General features: G+C 40.1%; 1 protein-coding gene across 4 annotated transcripts in view; it reads left to right on the top strand.

Annotated features, from left to right (window-relative positions):
- Nucleotides 1-2274: 2274 nt before the first annotated feature.
- The window catches only part of VDR (vitamin D receptor), a 112942-nt gene continuing 94852 nt past the window's right edge, over nt 2275-20364 (top strand). The window contains exons 1-3 of one of the 4 annotated variants that reach the window (XM_081317234.1): nt 2275-2454; nt 11609-11689; nt 11827-11917. In XM_081317234.1, the coding sequence (XP_081173360.1) occupies nt 11908-11917 (10 nt within the window). In that variant the 5' untranslated portion in view covers nt 2275-2454; nt 11609-11689; nt 11827-11907. The remainder of the gene's footprint in view (nt 2455-11608; nt 11690-11826; nt 11918-20364) is intronic. The other 3 variants (XM_081317233.1, XM_081317236.1, XM_081317235.1) reach the window with 3 other exon arrangements.

Below are 20364 nucleotides of genomic sequence, written 5' to 3' on the forward strand. Positions count from 1 at the left end.
CGTGGCCAGCTCTACATCGTTCGCATCAAGGGTGCCTATGGGGGCCTGGGTAGGAGTGGGACAGATCTGAGGGTCTCTGGCAGGAGGAGGGTCTCTGGGCCAGGGCCAAGGCAGTGGGGGCCGTTCCCTCACTGTTTTCAGGATGGCTTCGCAGGCCTCATGAAACCACTTCGCGGGCCGGATCTGGCCCCCGGGCCTTGTGTTTGACATGTCTGCTCTAGACCACTCTACCTGGATGACTTGGACTCTTCCATCAACGTTCTTCCATTATCATTTTCCCATTTCCCCCCCAATGGTATTTAATGAAAGAAATAGTTGCATGTTGCTTTTTTATTGGTAACACCACAGGTCTTCCATCTGGAAGACCCTAACTGTAGAACCTCACTGCTCCGGAGTGCTTCACTGTCACACTAGAATGGGATGATCCTGTTTTGCTTGGAGTGTCCATTTCATTGGTATTGACAAAGAATACCAACATTTTACAGTGGTCGTTTTCAGGTCTCTCTGATGCTGTTCATGGATGTGGCTTGTCACCACTCACCATGTCCCGTACTTTTTAGCCACCCCAGAGCAGTACAGAAGTATACCTGTTTCTGTTTTCCAAAACATGTGGTGGTTGAGTAGCTGTTGTTAAAGAACACATAGTGCTGTAGGGTATGTAAAGCCTCTCTCAAGTTGAGTTTGACTCTTGGTGGGACACCTAGATACATCAACGGCTTTTCTATCCAGTAATACCAAAATGGCATCCCATTACAGATTTCCCACATTTTTTTTCATTCTTAGTCTAATTTACAACCAGTGTTTTCTTGATCATTTCCCAGCCAAGTACCAGCCAAATCTGATGAATCTTAACAGTTAGGTTAACTGTTACCTGCTTTGACTATCTAAACTTGACTTTTCCAGCAGAGAGAATCCCAAATCTTCCTGTAGCAAACGTTAAGTATGTTGGGATGGGCACTAACTAATCTTGCCATCTCTAAACAATGTTTTATAATTTGGATTGTGGTAATGATTTCTTTCCCCTTTTCCATGAAGCAAATGCCACTGTTGCTGGAAAAAAAGAAGTAATACAGGTAGTCCTCAACTTACAACCACAATAAAGCCCAAAATTTCTGTTGCTCAGTGAAACATTTGTTAAATAGGTTTGCTCCATTTGACAACCTTTCTGCCACAATTGTTAAGCGAATCACTTCAGTTGTTAATTTAGTAATACAGTTGTTATGCGAATCTGGCTTCTCCATTGACTTTGCTTGTCAATATGTCACAAAAGGTGATCACATGACCCTGGGACAACCGTCATAAATACGAATCAGTTGCCAAGCATCTGAATTTTGATCACATGACTACAGGGACGCTGCAATGTTGTAAGTGTGAAAAACGGTCATAAATCCTTTTTTCAGTACCGTTGTAGCTTCAAAGGGTCACTAAATGAACTATTGTAAGTCGAGGATTACCTATCCAGCATTTGGCATTTCTTTTGGTCCTGTAGTCTTATCCATTTCTTCCAACGTTTGGGAACTGACTCGCTGATATCTATAATAATTGTGAGATACTGGAAGTCCAACCCATCTGGAAGCATGTGATTGGAAATGCTTATCCATGGTTAATCTGCTATTATTCTCAAGAAAAATAGCCTGACCTTCACCAGCTGCCAGTTACAGTGGTTACTGCAGAGAAATCAGCATACCAGGACTAAATGCATTATGTATATCACAGACATGTACTCATAATGCCATTAATTAACCATGCAAATTGAACTAAAACCTGAAATTAGCCGTGTAAATCTTCCAGTGGGATTTATTTCGAAGGACGCAGCTACAGGCAGCTACGGGAGCAGAGGTACAGTACTTCGTTTCGGCTAAGAGTGTTATTATTAAGAGATTATTTATTACTATTGTTATTGTTATTATTACTGTTGCTGTTGTTATTAAGTATCGCTCCTTTCAGCAGGAGAGAATGAGGGGAAGTTTAGCAGAAAGCAGTTGGAAAATCCGGTTCAATTTCCCTTTCCCCGCCCTTCACGCGTCACCTTGCACTCTGACGTGCGGGCGGGGAGCAGGTCGCTGAGAGAGAGAGAGAGAGAGAGAGAGAGAGAGAGAGAGAGAGAGAGAGAGAGTCTTGAAGAGGCGGGGTTAGAACCAAGTACCGCGACAATCGATTGGTGGGGCAGGGAGGAGCGCCGGCCCCTTATTGGGCGTGTTTAGGGAAATTTGGAGAGAAGGCGGCGGGGCGGAGTCGAGTAGACGGTGGTTTCCAGTTAATAGGCGGGTTACGGGATGGGATGGGGTGGCGGGAGGCGACGGCTGGTTCCGAGAACCGGGACGGGAAACTGAGGTACTGGGCTAAGTGGGCTCCTCCATTCTCCCGCGGGGCAAAGCGCTCGGCGTGAGGAGGAGTGGCGGGTGTGTGCGAGGGGAGAGCCCGCGAGCTTCGTGGTCTTGTGAACGCGTGACGGTATGGGAGATTACCCGTATAGGGCTAGGCTGGCTTTTCATGGGACTGGGCATTATTCCTATTCTGAAGCGATAAAAAGTAGAACTTTTTTTTTTTAAAAAAGGGTCGTGCGTGCTGAAAACGTGAATCTTCCTACTGCACCGTCCCTTACGGAGGGTGTCCAAAATGGACTTGGAGAAAGGAGAAGGAAGAACTGAGATATATAAACGATGTGAGGGTGTTTCAGGCTTTTTAAAAATGTTTTCTAGTTCCTGCTTAGTCTCCCATTACCGTATGTTTCCCACAGCTCACTAAACAATTTTACCGAATTACTGTATGGCAGTTAGCTGGCGTGGATGAGTTTTTCATTAAATTGAAGATGCTTTCGTTTTCTAAGGAAATGGTAAACAGAGGGGGAAAAGGATTTACAGGAGGGGATTTTTCTATTCTCCGATCTAAGAAGACTTAGTTTCTTCTGGTCCCTGAAGGGTTTGCCTCCCCCCTCCCATTCTTGTCTACCTTAACCACTGCCGGAAAAAAGAAAAGTTGCAGCTTCTTCAGAGGACAAGAGGGAATAAATTAATAATAATAATAATAATAATAATAATAATAATAATAATAATAATAATAATAATAATAATGTTGGAAGGGACCTTGGAGGTCATCTAGTCCAACCCCCTGCTCAGGCAGGAAACCTTATAACATTTCAGGGAATATAATTTTAGATCAGGAAGTTAATATTCCCTAAATGGAACTACATGGTAGTGACAGATTTTTCTGAAGATTCATCATTGTTTGTATGTGACTTACACAAAAAGGGCAAATGGGATATGAGGAGTTACTCTTTACATAGAAGGCCATTGGGGCTTACACCCATAAGCATTGTTAAACAATTTTTTTTATGAAAGTATGTGAAATTTTTAGATTCCAGGATTTAGTTTTCGCCATTTACTGTCTGATGTCACCAGCCTTACGTGTGTACAGTTGGATGTTTCATGGAAAAGTAATGTTGCTTTGGCCTGTTACAGTTGGTGGGGTCATAGTATCAACTTGTTTAAATATCTTCCTTTCTTTCTCAAAAATTAATGAGCAGAAATAATGCTGTTTCTCACTAGTCATTTGTTTATATGCCTTCTCCCTGTTACTGAGATGGATTCTCTGCCCATCCTAGAGTTGGCAGAATATACTATTTTTATTTCTTTATTATTTTTACAAATAACTCAAGATGGCAAGCATATCCAACACACCTTCCTCCTCATGTTTTCCCCACAACAACCCTGTGAAGTTGGGCTGAGAGCAAGTGACTGGCCCATAGTCACTCAGCCGGTTTTCATGGCTATAGTGGTATATTTATTACCAATGTCTGTCCTACCTCTGTTTTTTTTTATCTTCCCAGCCACTATAATCACCTGGTTTCCTTCTAAGGAAATGGGTGACAAAGCCTAAATAAATTTTACACACCTTGTGACTGACTTTGAATGGTGCTGAATAGACCCTTATGCAGTTAAGAATAATGTAAGCTTAAATCTGAACAGAGATAAGAGGAAGGTAATGTTACAATCAGAGAGCTAGTATGGTGCGGAGGTCAAGGCACCAGGCTAGAAACTTGGAGATTGTGAGTTCTAATTCTGCTTTAGACCTGGAAGCCAGGTGGGTGATCTTGGACCAGTCAAGGGTGTTTTGAAAAATGTTGCCAAGAAAACAGCAGGGAATTGTCTAAGCAGTCGCCAGAAGTCAAAAACCAACTCAAAGGTATCCCTACCCCTGTGCTGGCATGGAAGAAGAAAAAGTGTCTGCGCTGTGCTTATGTGGAAGAAGGGAAAAACTTAAGGCACAATGCAGAAGAATGAGGACAGGCTTTATAGCAATTCAGAGATAGCCCAGTGATTCCAGAACATGGTATAAAGGACTCACAAGGAAAGGGCCTGAGAATAATGTGACATTTTGTATGATTGCCACCACCTTGCTAGAGTTAATTGCTGGTGCTTGTCCTGGTCCCTCCCCCAAATATCCTGGGATAATTTCTAAATATCCCCAATGTCACATCGATTCAGAGCATTGTGCAGAATTTAAATGGTTCCTAATCTCAGGCATAGTTGATTACTGCCTCCAGCAAATAACCCTGATGAATCAAAAAAGAAGAAAGGTCCCTTTTGACATATGATAGGCCATGAACCTGGCTTTTATTATGTGTACTGATCCTATCCTGCTGCACTCCCTAGTGAATGTAAAGTGTAAACAAGAAATCTGGACTGAAATCCCCCCCTCCCCTCAGAAGCAGAATTGAATTAAAGTAGAGATAATTATTAATTATCCTCCCTTTGTTGTTCTCTTCAGCCTTTTGAAAATGGCTGGATGGCTGCCTCTTTCTAAAGCAGCAAAAGCTGTTAAGATGTCATTTGCTAATTTTTTTTAAAAAAAAAACTGAATTGCAAAGAAAAATAACTTGAATTATCATTTATTTAGTGCAAGATACATTTTAAGTGTTATTGGACTATATAAGATATGAAATGGTGCATACACTGGTTCTATTACTACATCTCTGATGCAGCCTGTGTTGCGATCTTGTGAATGTGGATGTGGTGGTCTTAGTACTGGAAATATTCAACTAGAAGCAGGGAAGCCAGTAATTTGGATTTCTACCCCCAGCAGAAGGTTAGACTTGATAGTCTGCATGTCTACATTCCAACTCTGTGGTCCTAGAACCTTATGGGGGGAAAAAATACGAGATTTGAACAATACATAATTTTTAAAAGCAGTGTAAATGATTTAAAATGAGATTAAAAAGTACCTCTCCTTGAATCCTAGACTTGTGCAGCTTTTTATAATTGTTCTTTTTCCTTCCTTTTCCTGCACTTTCAAATAAGTTCAGAATACCATATATACCGTGGAATTACATCCTTAGGCTTGTTGACTCGGGATCATTTAGCTCAGTAAACTTTATAGCTGAAGGTAAAATTCAAGTCTAGATTTTTCCAACTGAGATTCATTATAAGACGGGCTAGCTATCTTATATCGCATCACGTATTTCAAAGTTGAGCTTCGACTAAATCTTGTTCCAGATTAAACAATGGGTTTGAGGTGCTAGTATAATTGACATCGCACACAGTGTGAACAGCATTTCATTAATACTTCTTAACTGGCTTTTCTTTTTCCCTTAGTCAATCCTTATTTTATTCGGTTCTCTTCTGGTTTATTCTCCTGGCTTATTCTCCTGAATTATCACTCCTCGTGAGAATTAGGCTTGATTCTGTGGTTGTATATCACCTTGATGTACATGGTATGGGAGAACTACACTAAAAGTATCTCTCTTACTTCAACAAGTGGAGTTTCTAGATGCATGTTTGCAAAAGAATGTGAAGTTTTTCTTTCAGCCCTTCTCATTCCAGTCCAGTTTTTTTCTCCCCTGACATCTGTTTGCCAGCTAACAGTACTGCAAAGGCTGCAAACTTTTAGTAAGTGAGCGGCACTATAGAGCTTTCCTAAATGCTGTCTTTCCTCATAGTGGTTGTTCTCTTTGGATATTTTTGCTTGAAGCAAACCTGGATTGTACTCTGAACCTGGTTAATGGGATGGGGGAGGATTTAGCTATTTCCCTTCCCCTCACTGCTTAATTTCTCAGATACCTCAGTTGTAGAGGTCTTAGTGCTCTCTGAGCTTGGCTGTTTGCTTGCAGACTGTTTGTTTCTCATCTAGGTAAGGTCAGCAGTGCCCATTCTGATACTAGAGCTATACAACAAACAGTGTGTTACAAATTCAGAGTTAGTTGCCTTCTGGTGAGTTCTACCCTGGGACTACTTTTCTAGGTTTCTTTTTTTCTTGTAAAATACTTCGTTGTTTTTGTCCAGACGCACACGTGCAAAACGTGTTCCCATCATTTGTTTATACTTTGTTGTGGCTGTGTAATAGAAGTTCTGAAGGCTACTTAAATCTTCTAGTGAAAGTCAAATTATCAGTCTTCCTATTAATTTCTTGGTTGGCCTTAGATCTTTCCAGTTCTGCTTGCATTTAAAACTTCCCCACAGAGTGTTCGTATGGATAAGCAAACTTCAGTATTTTACATATTACTTTTTGTATGTCATTCGCTGTGTTTAGAAATGATTTATTAGGTCTTTAAAAATGGGAACAGGCAGTATTAATTTATTGGCGAAAGTTTAATAGACTTTTTATGCACATGCCAAGATGTGCCCACACATGACATGTCTGTTTTTCCAAGATGTGCCTCTCCCTTGCATATTACCATTTACTTTTGTAACTCTTCCCTCTTTCGCTGCACTTCCAAGGAAATGTTGGCAGATGCTCCATATATTATAGGAGAAGATGAAAATCCACCCATATTTTAGTCAAATGCTTTGGACCTAGATTCTTTTTAAAAACTATTTTGCTCTACTTATTAAAAGGCTCAGCACGAAGGCCAAAGCCCAGCCCTAATTTCTGTTCAAGAATAGCACTGAAAACGGTCTTAGTTTTCAGCAAAATGTCTTTGGTGAGCTAATATTATTGCAGTTTGGTTGAATGAGGGTGAGAAAAGACCAGTTAATAAGTAGCAAGCAGCCTTGGCCAGATAACATTAGTTCTTAAATATGCACAATTCATTTTTACTTTTGTTCTGTAGGTCAGGTAATACCACATAAGTTCTTTAAAGGGACTTGAGGTCTATTCATTTTTGGCTTTGGTTCCATTTGTGTGTGTGGCGGTGTCTGTGTATCTCTACCTGTGTATAAATAGGGATCCAAAGCTTGACACTAAAGGCTAACGCTTATTCAAATAGGAAGAACTGCTTGGCCACAAATGGAAGAAAATGGAATCTATGGAAAATTTCATGAATGGATTGAAGATTGAAAGCTGCTTAGGGATGGAAGAGTAGACCAAGGAATGCTACCTTGTTTCTTACCCTTTCAGTAACATGACCCGTTTTCACACTTACAATCACTGCAACATCCCCACATGATCAAAATTCGGGCACCGGACAACTGGCATGTACTTATGGCAGTTGCATTGTCCCAAGGATCATGTGATTACCATTTGTAACCTTCCCAGCCGGCTTCCGACAAGCAAAGTCAATAGGGGAAGCCAGATTTGCTTAATGACCTCATGATTCACTTATAACAACTGTAGCAAAAAAGGTCATGAAAGAGGGCAAAACTCATTTAACTGCCTCACCAACAATGTTGGGCTCAATTCTGTATTCTGTCAAAAATCTGATAATTTAAGCTTTGTAGAAATTATCTTTTAGAGTTGTTTTAAGACTGTTCTGTGTCTTACTGTCCTCCCACACTGAAAAATTGGGTAGTGACTCATCTTCCTTTAAAGGATAGGTTGTTGTAGCGTTAATTAGTTTTATTTCTGAAAGACACTTCTCCAAGTTCAAATTTATTTTGGAGACTCTTCAAACTTCTGGGAAGTTACTGCCCACAGAGCACATGGGATCATCACTAAATGTTAACATGTATGTACTTAGCCTCTAGATTTGAGCTTCAGGGAAATAAAAATCAACAGTCCCACTGCTAGATTTTTTAAAAAAATTTATTGGCACCTTGTAATTTTCTACTTTTTCTAAATCTGTATAGATTTAACTTTCACCTTTGTCAATCTAGATTTTTTTTTGTTTGCTAGTTTTGCCTATCTCTGATTCTGTCTGAATTCTTCATTTACTCAATACAATCTATAATTTGTTCTGGTTCTGAATCATATTTCACCAGCAAGTTAGAGAGCATTTTAGTTTTGAAAGTTTTTAAGGTTTTAAAAAATTCAGCCAAAGTTTTGAGGCTTTGCCCTTATTTTTGTAATTCCTTTGAAACAATAGTGCTTATTTGAACTTCTTGGAACCAGTCCAGTTGACAAAAAGAGAGTTTTAAAGAATTTCCACATTGTCTTGTCGACAATTAAATCTTGTTGTCTTTGTAATTTATTATATTTGTAGTCGGTCTCCTTACTCTTGGGGGTCTGGGTCTTCATTGCTTGACAACTTACAACATGATTTAATGGGTAAGGAAGTTCTAGTTCTGTTAGTGTACGCACAATTGTGTCAGTGCTATGTACCCTCCTTTTGTCCTTTTTGTGTGTTTGCTACACTCATTCTGTATATAAATATAATGTGAAATGAGCAAGGCCAATGTCTAGTAATCTTTTCAAGTACTGAAAGCTATATAAAAAAGAAAAAAGCCAGCTTGGTCAGGATAAGTCATATTCAGTTGCAAGAGCACTGAAAAAAGTGTCTTGCAACTGATACTCACACTTATAACTGTCACACCATCCCCACGATCACATGATCAAAATTTATTGGGTTGGCAGTTGGGTTTATTTATGGTGACTGCAACCTCCTTGGATTGTATGATTGCCATTTGTGATTTTGCTAGCCGACTTCCAAAAAGCAAAGTCAATGGGGTCAAGCAGATTCACTTAACAACCGTGCTATTATCTTAACAACTGCAGCTGGTTTGCTTAACAACCACGCCAAAAAAGGTCATAAAATTGAGTTTGACTAATTTAACAACTGTCTTGCTCAATTCTAGACTCAATTGTGGTTGTAATTTTAGGACTACCTATGTTCAGGTGTAAAATACATGTATATAATTTAGGCACCCACTTATTTGCTTTATTGAGAAAAACAGTTATTAGCATTTTTCCGTTTTATGAGCACTTCTTGTAGTGAACAAGGCTGTTCATTAGGTCAGGAACTTTATGCACTTTTAGGAATGGAAAAAGGAATAGTTTGTTTGGATTCTAAGGAATATAAATGGCAAGATAAGCAGGAACAAAAGTCCAGCCTGATAAGACAGGGCAAAGTCTGCTAAAGGTGTTAAATTTACTTTGATACATTGCTTTCTGAAATGGCTTTTTGACATGCACTGTGATTTGAAATATAAATTTGGCTTGTAAATTAATCATCTTGGAAAATTCTCGGATCAGTTTTGGATGAATACTCTACAATGCATAGTATTCTGCAATGCCAAGTACAATGACATTGGGAACCTAATAGTTGGGGAGGCAAATAGCAAGAAGTGATTTAAGTTGTGTCATATTAGCTGTAAGCAAAACAAAAAGCCCCCCATAATTATGACAATTATGTCTTTTCCTAAGTTACTTAACTGAGTCTGGTGACTTGGGGAGTTGATGTTTAGAAAAAATCTATCTGTAAATAATGGAATACATTTTCTGTTCTAATTGTATTGTTTCTTTAAAAACGAGCCTTTCCCATTATTGTTGTTGTTAGCTGCGAAGTCGTGTCCGACCCATCGCAACCCTATGGACAACGTTCCTCCAGGCCTTCCTGTCCTCTACCATCTTCTGGAGTCCATTTAAGCTCACGCCTACTGCTTCAGTGACTCCATCCAGCCACCTCGTTCTCTGTCGTCCCCTTCTTCTCTTGCCCTCAACCTTTCCCAGCATTAGGCTCTTCTCCAGTGAGTCCTTCCTTCTCATTAGGTGGCCAAAGTATTTGAGTTTTAGCTTCAGGATCTGGCCTTCTAAAGAGCAGTCAGGATTGATCTCCTCTAGGACTGACCGGTTTGATCGCCTTGCAGTCCAAGGGACTCGCAGGAGTCTTCTCCAGCACCGTAGTTCAAAGGCCTCAATTCTTTGGCACTCAGCCTTTCATATGGTCCAACTTTCACTGCCATACATTCCCATCTCTCTAAACTGAGATTTTTGTCAAAATCAGACTAACTATCAGCCACTTTCTAGCAGTCTTATCAACTTTTAATTTTAGTTAAAAATAGTATTGTAGAAATAAAGGAATTTGAAAAAAAATCAGGAAGAAGGAGACTTCTGTAATGTAAAACTTTTAATGTTACATTTATTTTATTTATTAAATGTATAGCCCACTTTGTTGGGTCAATGGGCATATCTATCTTGCTTGTAAATGTACATATGCCTACATAACAGTGTGCTTGAGAATATACACTTCTAGCCTGCATGGTTTTGACTGAAGAATAATGTTTAGATGCTATAAAAACTGGATGAGTTTGTCATCTTTTCCCTTAAAATAATTTAAACGTTAGGAAGGTATTCCAAAATAATTAATTAATTTGGGATGGAAAATTTAAATATAAGGTACAGGTAGTCCTCTACTTACAGCCGTGTGTTTAGTGACCATTCAAAGTTACAACAGCACTGAAAAAAGTACTTATGACCATTTTTCAGGTACAACATTTGCAGCACCCCCATGGCCACATGACCAAAATTCTGATGCTTGGCAACTGGTTCTTATTTATGACGGTTGCAATATCCCGGGGGTCATGTGACCATCTTTTGCAACCTTCTGGCAAGCAAAGTCAATGGGGAAACCAGATTCATTTAACAACCGGATTACTAAACAACTGCAGGGATTCACTTAACAACTGCAAATGTTCCACTTAACAACATACATTTTGGGTTCAATTGTGGTCGAGGACTACCTGTTTTTAATATGTGTGCCTATTGACAACTGTTACATTTAAAAATCCAAGGGCACTAAGTCTTCTGTGTGAGACTCAATTTAAAATTTAGGGAGTTTAATGCACTACTTTTTTCGACTGCAGAGTTCATATATATTTGGCACTTTTATTTTCATACAAGTAGTCTTCAACTTATGACCGATTATGTAGTGACCATTTGAAGTTACAGTGGGCTTTTAAAAAGCTACTTATGATCTGTCCCCAAAGTTACAATTCCTGTTACCACCACATCCTCTGTGACCGCGTGATTGTATTTTGGGCATTTGTCAACTGGCTCACAATGACAACTGGTTTCAGCATCCCAAGGTCACACGATCACAATAGGTAACTTTGAAAATGCCACTAGAAAATGGCAAAAATCACTGACTGGATATGCTAGAATCAGTTAACAACCACATAGTTCAATTAACAACCACATGATTTGCTTAATGACCATGGTGACTTGCTTTACAACCATTGTAAAAATAGAAAATAAGTCCAGTCATATGATGGCTTGACTTGCAACCACAGTGATTTACAACCAAAATTCTGGGTTCTATTGTGATCGAGAGCTACCTGTAGAATATATAAGTAAAACATCTAAGGGATACATTTTATATTGGACAGCTCCTATCCCTGTTTTTATTTTATTTTTTTTAATTAAGTACTACTTACTCAGCTGAACTTTCTGTTCCAGCTTAATCTTGTGTGAAAAACTCTGGTGACATGCATGTCTGATTTATATCTTGTGGTTTCAGAATTTGCCTCCTTGGATAACACTAGATTAGCTTGGCACGGGGCTCGCTACATCTCTTCTTCAAAGCTTCAAAATAACATTGGTAAGAATGTATTTAATTATGATTTATATTGTTATTCTGGTTAACTTTTAAATGATCTTTGTTTGTTTTTTTGCATACCTGTAAAAAAAATAGGGCAACTTATTTACTTGTGTTCTTCTTTGGTATTTTCTATATAGTTCTCTAAACAAACTCCAACAGCATACAGGAAGGAACGCTAGGGCGTGCTTGTGTAATTTGGCTCTGACCTTTGGGTACAGATGGATCTGAGTGAGATAAAGGACCTGTGTTCTTTGGCAAATATATGTTTTATTTAGAGGTGTATTGTATTTGTTGGACAGCTAGCTGATTTGCTGTTTTATTTTATTCTGTACTTTTATTTCTTTAAAATATTTATACTCCTTCAAGAGTGAGCTTTGGAGAAGCTTACATCTAAAATTAAACAGTGAAAATTCAAATGCCATCAGCATATTCTTAAAAAAATTATGGAAGTGCTTACATATTTCTTCTAATTGTAATCATTATTTTTAGGTTTAATTAAAAGTAAATAATTTTATACATGATAGCCAGGGGTTCATCATGTTTCCCCTCATTTTCCTTTTTTTTCAAAAGTAGAGTTCCCAGTTTTCCAGTTTTCTCACGTAAAAGGTTTCTGAGCCCTCTCATAATTTGTATCCCCAGTTGTCTTCTGTTTTTCCAGTTCTTTTATTCTTTTTCAAATTTGACCAGAACAGTATATGGTATTTCATATACAAATATAGGGACGCGGTGGCTCAGTGGGTTAGGACGCTGAACTTGTCGATCGGAAGGTCGGCAGTTTGGCGGGTCGAATCCCGAGTGCCGCGTAGCAGAGTGAGCGCCTGTTACTCGTCCCAGCTTCTGCCCACCTAGCAGTTCGAAAGCACGTAAAAATGCAAGTAGAAAAATAGGGACCACTACGGTGGGAAGGTAACAGCGTTCCGTGCGCCTTTGGCGTCTAGTCATGCCGGCCACATGACCACGGAGACGTCCTCGGACAAGCGCTGGCTCTTCGGCTATGAAACGGAGATGAGCACCGGCCCCTAGAGTCGGAAACGACTAGCACGCATGTGCGGGGGAACCTTTACCTTTTACCTTTATACAAATATATCATAGATTTGCATAATGGGATTAACATATAGGCAGTTTTATTTTCAACCCTTTTCCTAATAAGGCCCAGAATGGACTTTTGGCTTTTTCACAACTACCATATATTGAGCCAATATCTTTAAAATGAACTATTTACTATGACTAATAACTCATTATATTCATTTATATTTTTATAAATCACATTTGCAAGATTGTCCTATTCCTAATGGCTCTAGCTCAGGAGTGTGAAACTCTCTGCGTCGTGTGACATGTTGCAATGTATCACGACTTTTTGCTCCTTGCCGGAGCTGGGGTGGGCGTGGCTTCCACGTGACGCATCCGACCCACGGCCGGCAGTTTGACACCCCTGCTCTAGCTGGTAAACTATAATAAAAATAGAATATAGAAAACAATTAAAGATGGAACAGTGCTTCCTTAGAGGGAACAATGTCCAATTTATCTAACAGACATACTTATCCCAAGGAGCCTTCCACTGAATAAAGGGTTCACTTTGTTTATTTATGTTGCCTTACAGTAGTTCACAAAGTAGAATTAAGACAAAAATAATAAGAAACTACTTCAGCATCAACTATGTAAATTGTAGCTGGTAAAGACAAAACAGCTTAATAATTTTAAAATATAAAGAAAGTGATTTGCCTATTGACAGGACTTCTTTCCTGTGGAGAAAGTCTAATAATATAGCTCTATAACTAAAGCTGTCACCTCTCTGCCCAATCTTTGCCTCACCTCACTTGGAAAAGAACCTTAGCTTCTGCTTTACTGATTAGGATAATTAAGATAATCTCTGTGATACTGAGATTTTTTTTCACCAGATGTTTATATCCTGTCTTTTATCCAGGAGGGCTTTGATAGAGAGCCTACCTGTCATATTAAACCTATCTGCTTAATTAAACCTTAATCCTTTCTATGTGGTGCCTTAACCATGAACAGGATTCTCATCTGTTCTAGTTAGCATTATCCAGAATTTGAAGCCTACAGGTAATCCATAATATTGAATTCCACTTCAGGTTAACTTAAAGTAACAGCTGCTTCTCATCCACCTGATGCACTTAACTGTAGAAGCGATAACCATCAAGATTAAGGAGCTGTAAAAGTTTAGATTAAAAAGGTGGCATTTGTGTGTTCAGTTCTACTAGCCAGGTTTAATGTGTTGTGCAAACCTGTCAGCTTAGCTTGGGAAGTTATCAGAATTCAGCAGTTTTTAACATCCAAAAGTTCTTTAAAGATTTGTGAGACATACTCCCAATAGTCAGTGTTGATTAAGCACTAACATTTATGTCCAAACACACACATAAGTGTAGTGTGTTTCATTAGAATAACTGTCGTCAGTTACCTCTTTCTAGGATGAACGGCTGGGACATCAATCTTAATTACTGTTTGTGCCTCTGTTGCAGTATAGGAACTTCTAGTAATAAAGGAAAACGCCTAGATTGAAGGTGAGAAGCAGATCTTTTCTGGGAGTGCTTTCCCATCCTAAATAGGGAGTTATTTGAGTTGAAGATGTATTCATTGGAAGTTGATAAACACTGTAGTGTAGCGTTATGGTGGGTATAGAATGTTTAGAATCTAAAGATTTTGTTTGCATATTTCTCCATTGTGATTCTTTATACACAGAGTAGAATTGCTGCTTTCCTAACCTTGGACTAGGGACGCGGTGGCTCAGTGGGTTAGGACGCTGAGCTTGTCGATCAGATGGTCGGCAGTTTGGCGGGTCAAATCCCTAGTGCCGCGTAACAGAGTGAGCGCCTGTTACTCGTCCCAGCTTCTGCCAACCTAGCAGTTCAAAAGCACGTAAAAATGCAAGTAGAAAAACAGGGACCACTATGGTGGGAAGGTAACAGCGTTCCGTGCGCCTTTGGCGTCTAGTCATGCCGGCCACATGACCACGGAGACGTCCTCGGACAAGCGCTGGCTCTTCGGCTTTGAAACGGAGATGAGCACCGGCCCCTAGAGTCGGAAACGACTAGCACGCATGTGCGGGGGAACCTTTACCTTTACCTTAACCTTGGACTATACGGCAAAGAATCTGTTTATAACTGTTAAGTGGTAAAAATAAGAACAGTGGATTGGACTGTAATTATTCCAGTCTTCAATTGCGTCTTATGGTGAAAAAAATTAACATTATAAACTGATGACAGGTGCTTCTAGATGAAATTAATATTGCATAATAGTTCTATATTTGAAAATTTTGTAAAGGGCCTGGATTAGATCATCTTCCGTTTGTTTCTAGTAACCCTGTCAACTCACAAAAAGGCAACTCATTGCTTTTAATATTTCTGTTTTTCCCCCAAACAATTATATATATATATATACACATATATACATATATACATATATACACATATACACATATACACATATACACATATACACACACACACACATATATATATATATATATATATATATATATATATATATATATATATATATATATATATATATATATATATATATATATATATATATATATATATATATATATATATATATATATATATATATATATATATATATATATATATACACACACACCGTATTTTCCGGCGTATAAGACAACTGGGCGTATAAGACGACCCCCTACATTTCCTGTTAAATTATAGGGTTTGGGCTATACTCGCTGTATAAGACTACCCCTCTTCCAACGCACACCAAATAAAAATTAAAAAACATCAGATTTTATTTTAATATGGTAATTTTAATTCAAATGCTTATGACATGCAGGTGCTTAGTAGGAAAACTGTCACTTATAAACATAAGGCTGTTTGTCATCAAACGTAAACATAAAACAGTGCAAGTGGATTAAACAATAATAATAATAATAATAATAATAATAATAATAATAATAATAATAATAATAATAATAAGAAAAAGAAAAAGAAGTAGTTGGAGGGGACCTTGGAGGTCATCTAGTCCAACCCCCTGCTAAGGCAGGAAACCCTATACCATTTCAAACAAATGGCTGTCCAGTCTCTTCTTAAAAACTTCCAGTGTTGGAGCATTCACCATTTCTGGAGGCAGGTTGTTCCACTGGTTAATTGTTCTAACTGTCAGGAAGTTTCTCCTTAGTTCTAGGTTGCTTCTCTCCTTGATTAGTTTCCATCCATTACTTCTTGTCCTGCTTTCAGGTGCTTTGGAGAATAGCTTGCCTCCCTCTTTGTGGCAGCCCCTGATTCCAGCAACCATTCCCTATTTTCCTAATTCACTTTTTCACTTTTCCTAATTCACTCTAAAGCTTTCCCTGCGCAGAGCCTTAAGTAACACAAGCTGCCTGCAATTAGTGCAGGTTCGCATCCCACCAGGCTCAAGGTTGACTCAGCTTTCCATCCTTCCAAGGTAGGTAAAATGAGGACCCAGATTGTTGGGGGCAATAAGCTGACTTTGTAATAATGCTGCTTGGGGGGGGTGAAAGCCCTAATAAACAGGCATATACACAGAATGAAGGCTATTGCTAAGCACATTGATTTGTGCTTTAAATTGTAAGCCACCCTGAGTCTTCGGAGAAGGGCAGGATATAAATGGGATTTTTTTTAAAAAAAGACCAAATGGGAGATCCGCTCCAGGTTTTCCAGCCAGCCCGCCCAGTTCCTGAGTCAAATGTGTCCCTGCTCTGGCTGCTGCCTTCCCCACCTGCCTTTCAAGTTGGGATATACTACAGCTGGTCTTCAACTTTAGAAGAAAAGACGCCCAGACCCCAGCCTGTAAAAAATCACAGACTGCAGCTTCTTCTCCAATTGGTCCCGCTTTCCCTGCGCAGACTAAATGGGAGATCCGCTCCAGGTTTTCCAGCCAGCCCTGTCCCTAAATTTTCAGCGTATAAGACGACCCCTGACTTTTGAGAAGATTTTCATGGGTTAAAAAGTAGTCTTACACGCCGGAAACTGGAAACTACGGTGTGTGTGTGTGTATATATATATATATACATTTAAAGTGGCAACATATACAGGCAAACTCCTCAGTACGCTAGGCTCTGGTTTGAGATAGTCATGACTTTCCATTCTGTTGGTGGAAGATTTCCAAAAATTACATGAAAATAAAATTAATTAGTTAGTGATCCCACTACAACCATACAAAAAAAGGATCAGTAAATGGATTTTGTATTTAAAAATGGAAATAAAGACCAGAGGGGAAAGGAGTGCAAGGCAAAGAGAAAAGAAAAGGAAAGGGGGGAAAAAGTGACTTTCAACTTTTTTTCAGTTCAGTGAAATACAAAGTACAGTTGCAGCCTCAGCCTTTTGCTTTACATTTCTTAGTAGATGCAAGCCATTTCTGTAATCAAGTAATCAAAAGCTAAGATCAAAGTTTCATTTTTTCCCCCTCTTTTGAGCATGAAGTCCAGAAGCTGTTTCTAAGAGGGAATAAATTTCATATTTACATAAAGATGTAGAATGTATTACTTAGGCCACCTGACTGATTTTATTTTCATTGGTTCAAGATAACTTTGGGTTATTTATTTATTTATTTATTTATTTATTTGTTTGTTTTTATATACCGCCCTTCTCCCGAAGGACTCGGGGCGGTGTACAGAGCAAGGTAAGTATACAGTAAAAACAATAGTAAAAACAAATGAAAACCCCAAAATCTATCAGGCCAGGCCGGCTTGCTGGAATAGGTACGTTTTTAAGTCACGGCGGAAGGTGCGAAGGTCGGGGGCCATCCGGATTTCGGCAGGCAAGCAGTTCCAAAGGGTTGGCGCACCCACCGAGAATGCTCTCCCCCTGGGGGCCACCAGCCGGCATTCTCTGACCGGTGGCACCCTGAGGAGGCCCTCTCTGTGGGAGCGCACAGGACGGAGGGATGTTGACGCTGGCAGTAGGTGCTCCCGTAGGTAATCCGGACCCATGCCATGTAGGGCTTTGTATGTTATCACTAGCACCTTGAATTTCACTCGGAAGGCAACTGGAAGCCAGTGCAGCTCACGGAGGAGAGGTGTTATGCTAATTACTTCCCCAGTTTTTAAATTCCCCCTTTTAAAAATTAATCTGAATGTATGCTAGGTTTGGAATGCTAGTCAGTCGATCAGATAAGTATTCATTAGTCAAAATAATTTTCAAATTTTTATTTTTATGCATCATGAAAATAAAATGATGCTTCCGTTGCATCACGAATAGGCTTACGTGTCATATGCATTTCAACTGCTCAGGAGTCAGCATTGCACATTCCCTCACATCCAGTTCCAAAGAGCTGATCCCTGTTGTCTGACAGTTCTCTTAAGAGGGTTTTGGTACTTCGAAGTTGAGTTAAAAGAATGGGAAATAGGTGTGGGATGGGTGGATTAGGGGAAATACTGTGGTGAGAAAAGAATCATGCCACAATCTTTTGCAAAGGTTTAAAATACACTTGATCAGTTCTTTGATCAACACGACACAGAATGTCATGTTGCCACCTAACCAGACTTCCACATGCGGTGGGGCTGAATTTATACTGCACAGTGAGGTACACGTTCACGTACGCTTTACTACTGCTTTATGTAATATGGTCATTAATGAGCTGGGACTGAAAACAGGTGGCGTAATTTTACAAGTTACCATTGGCATGATGATGTTGTGCATCTTGGATGGGATCCGGGTTGATGTACAGATTTGGTGTCCTTTCATCCCAGCATTTTCTCTGGCCCTGAAGCCCTTGGATTTGCCACCACAATTGAGCCTAACATTTCTGTCGTTAAGTGAGTTTTGCCCCACGTTACGACTCTTCTTGCCACCGTTGTTAAGGGAATCACTGCGGTTGATAAGTTACTAATCTGATCGTTAAGTGAATTTGGCTTCCACGTTGACTTTGCTTGTCAGGAGGTTGCGAAAGGGAACCACATGACCTTGGGACACAGCAAAGGTCGTAAATATGAGTCATTTGCCAAGGATGTGAATTTTGATCACACGAACATGGAGATGCTTGAAAGGTTGTAACTGAAAAACAGTCATAAGCCACATTTTTCAGTGCCGTTGTAATTTTAAACAGTTACTAAACGATCTCTTGTAAGTCAAAGACTACCTGTATTGACCTATGACAATAACTCCGAAAGCACAAGAAAAGGCAGAGGTTTCTTTAGAAGTCCCACAGGAAGTTATGTGATAGGGCAGGTGATGGCGAACCTCCTAGAGACCGAGTAGCCAGACCGCAACCCAAAACCCACTTATTTATCACAAAGTGCCAGGGCTGCATCAGCAATTGTGATGCCGTCGGGAGAGGGGGGACGTGGCCCATTGGATGGGCGTGGCTGCAGTGGTCATGTCAGACTGAGTGGGCTTGGCTGGGGTGGGTGTGGCCACCTTGATGTTGCTCGTGAGGGGGATGCCTGTGGAGGCCGGGCAGGATTGGGGAAGATCCAGGGGGTTTCTGGTCGGTGGGGCGGTGGGCAGGAGGCTTGTCCTGTGGGGAGAGGCAGGGGGTAGGGCGGGGGTGCCATTGCTGCAGAGCAAGGCGAGGCAGGGGCAGCTGCTGCCTGACGCGATCAGCCCCCACACACAGAGGCCAGCGAGCACATGGGGGCGTGCTCTACTACCTCTACTCGAGCTTTCTAGCCAGCTGCTTCACTTCCGTTGTGCTGGGTGGGGCTGCCGCTCTGGGTGCCAGCGGCGGCCTAAAGGACCGCGAGCTGGCAGCGGCGGCATCAAGTGTGCCCACAGAGAGGGGTCTGAGTGCCGCCTCTGGCCCGTGTGCCATAGGTCCACCATCACTATGATACGACGTTCCTCTCAACTCAATCTTGAATATTAGCATCCAGGAACAAATCCTGAATTTTCCTTTAACACACGTAATCAAAAGGTCATTGCTATTTTTTGGAGCTGCAATTTGAACGTGAACAGTATCCAGAAATCCTTTACAACTGAATATGTTTTCTTTAACAACAAAAATAATAGTTGACATTTGCCGGAAAAAATGTCAGAAGCATTACAAGTTTTGGACAGTTCTGGGTGAATTCGAAAAGAACTAGAGTTCCAGTTAGACAAAATAGCAGGAACGAGGGAGTGCTTAACATACTTCCCCCCCCCCCTTTGGACTGCCTTTTTTTTTTTTAAAGCTCCCTTCGGAGGAGGTTCCTGAATCTCTCCTTGTGAAGAGAAAATAATATTCGGGTAAACTTTCACACCCACAAGTGCTGGGAATATCATTGTTTTTAATGCTGTCTTGGAGTTTAAAAGAATAAACACAACGGTGCAGAGATGCTTTTAAAAGAAAAGGGGAAAAAAGGCATTTTTGTAATAAAAGCTACCTTGACGCAAGCAACGTGTCACCGTGGTAAATGCAACGATCAGTCGTGTCTGCAGAATAAACGGATTAAACTGAAGGCAGCTGCGCTGTATTTAGGTTCCTGTATAAGGCAATTTGAAGCTGTCTTGTGTTTGCTTTCCCAGCTCGCGGGCTCTGAGTATTGTTGCGTGTTTCCATTTGCAAGTTGAGGATCCTCAGAAGACACCATAAGCCAGTCAAGTGTTTTATCATCTATCCCTCCAGCTTACCCACAGGAGCGTACAAAGAATCTTCTGACAGCTCCCTTTTAACTACTACTGGAGTAGTAGTAATAATAATAATAATAATAAAGGAAAAAACTATTATACCGCTGCCTCCCTTTCTACCTTATCCATGTT

Source organism: Vipera berus (assembly GCF_964194415.1).
Source record: "Vipera berus genome assembly, chromosome: 2".
Lineage (NCBI taxonomy): Eukaryota > Metazoa > Chordata > Lepidosauria > Squamata > Viperidae > Vipera > Vipera berus.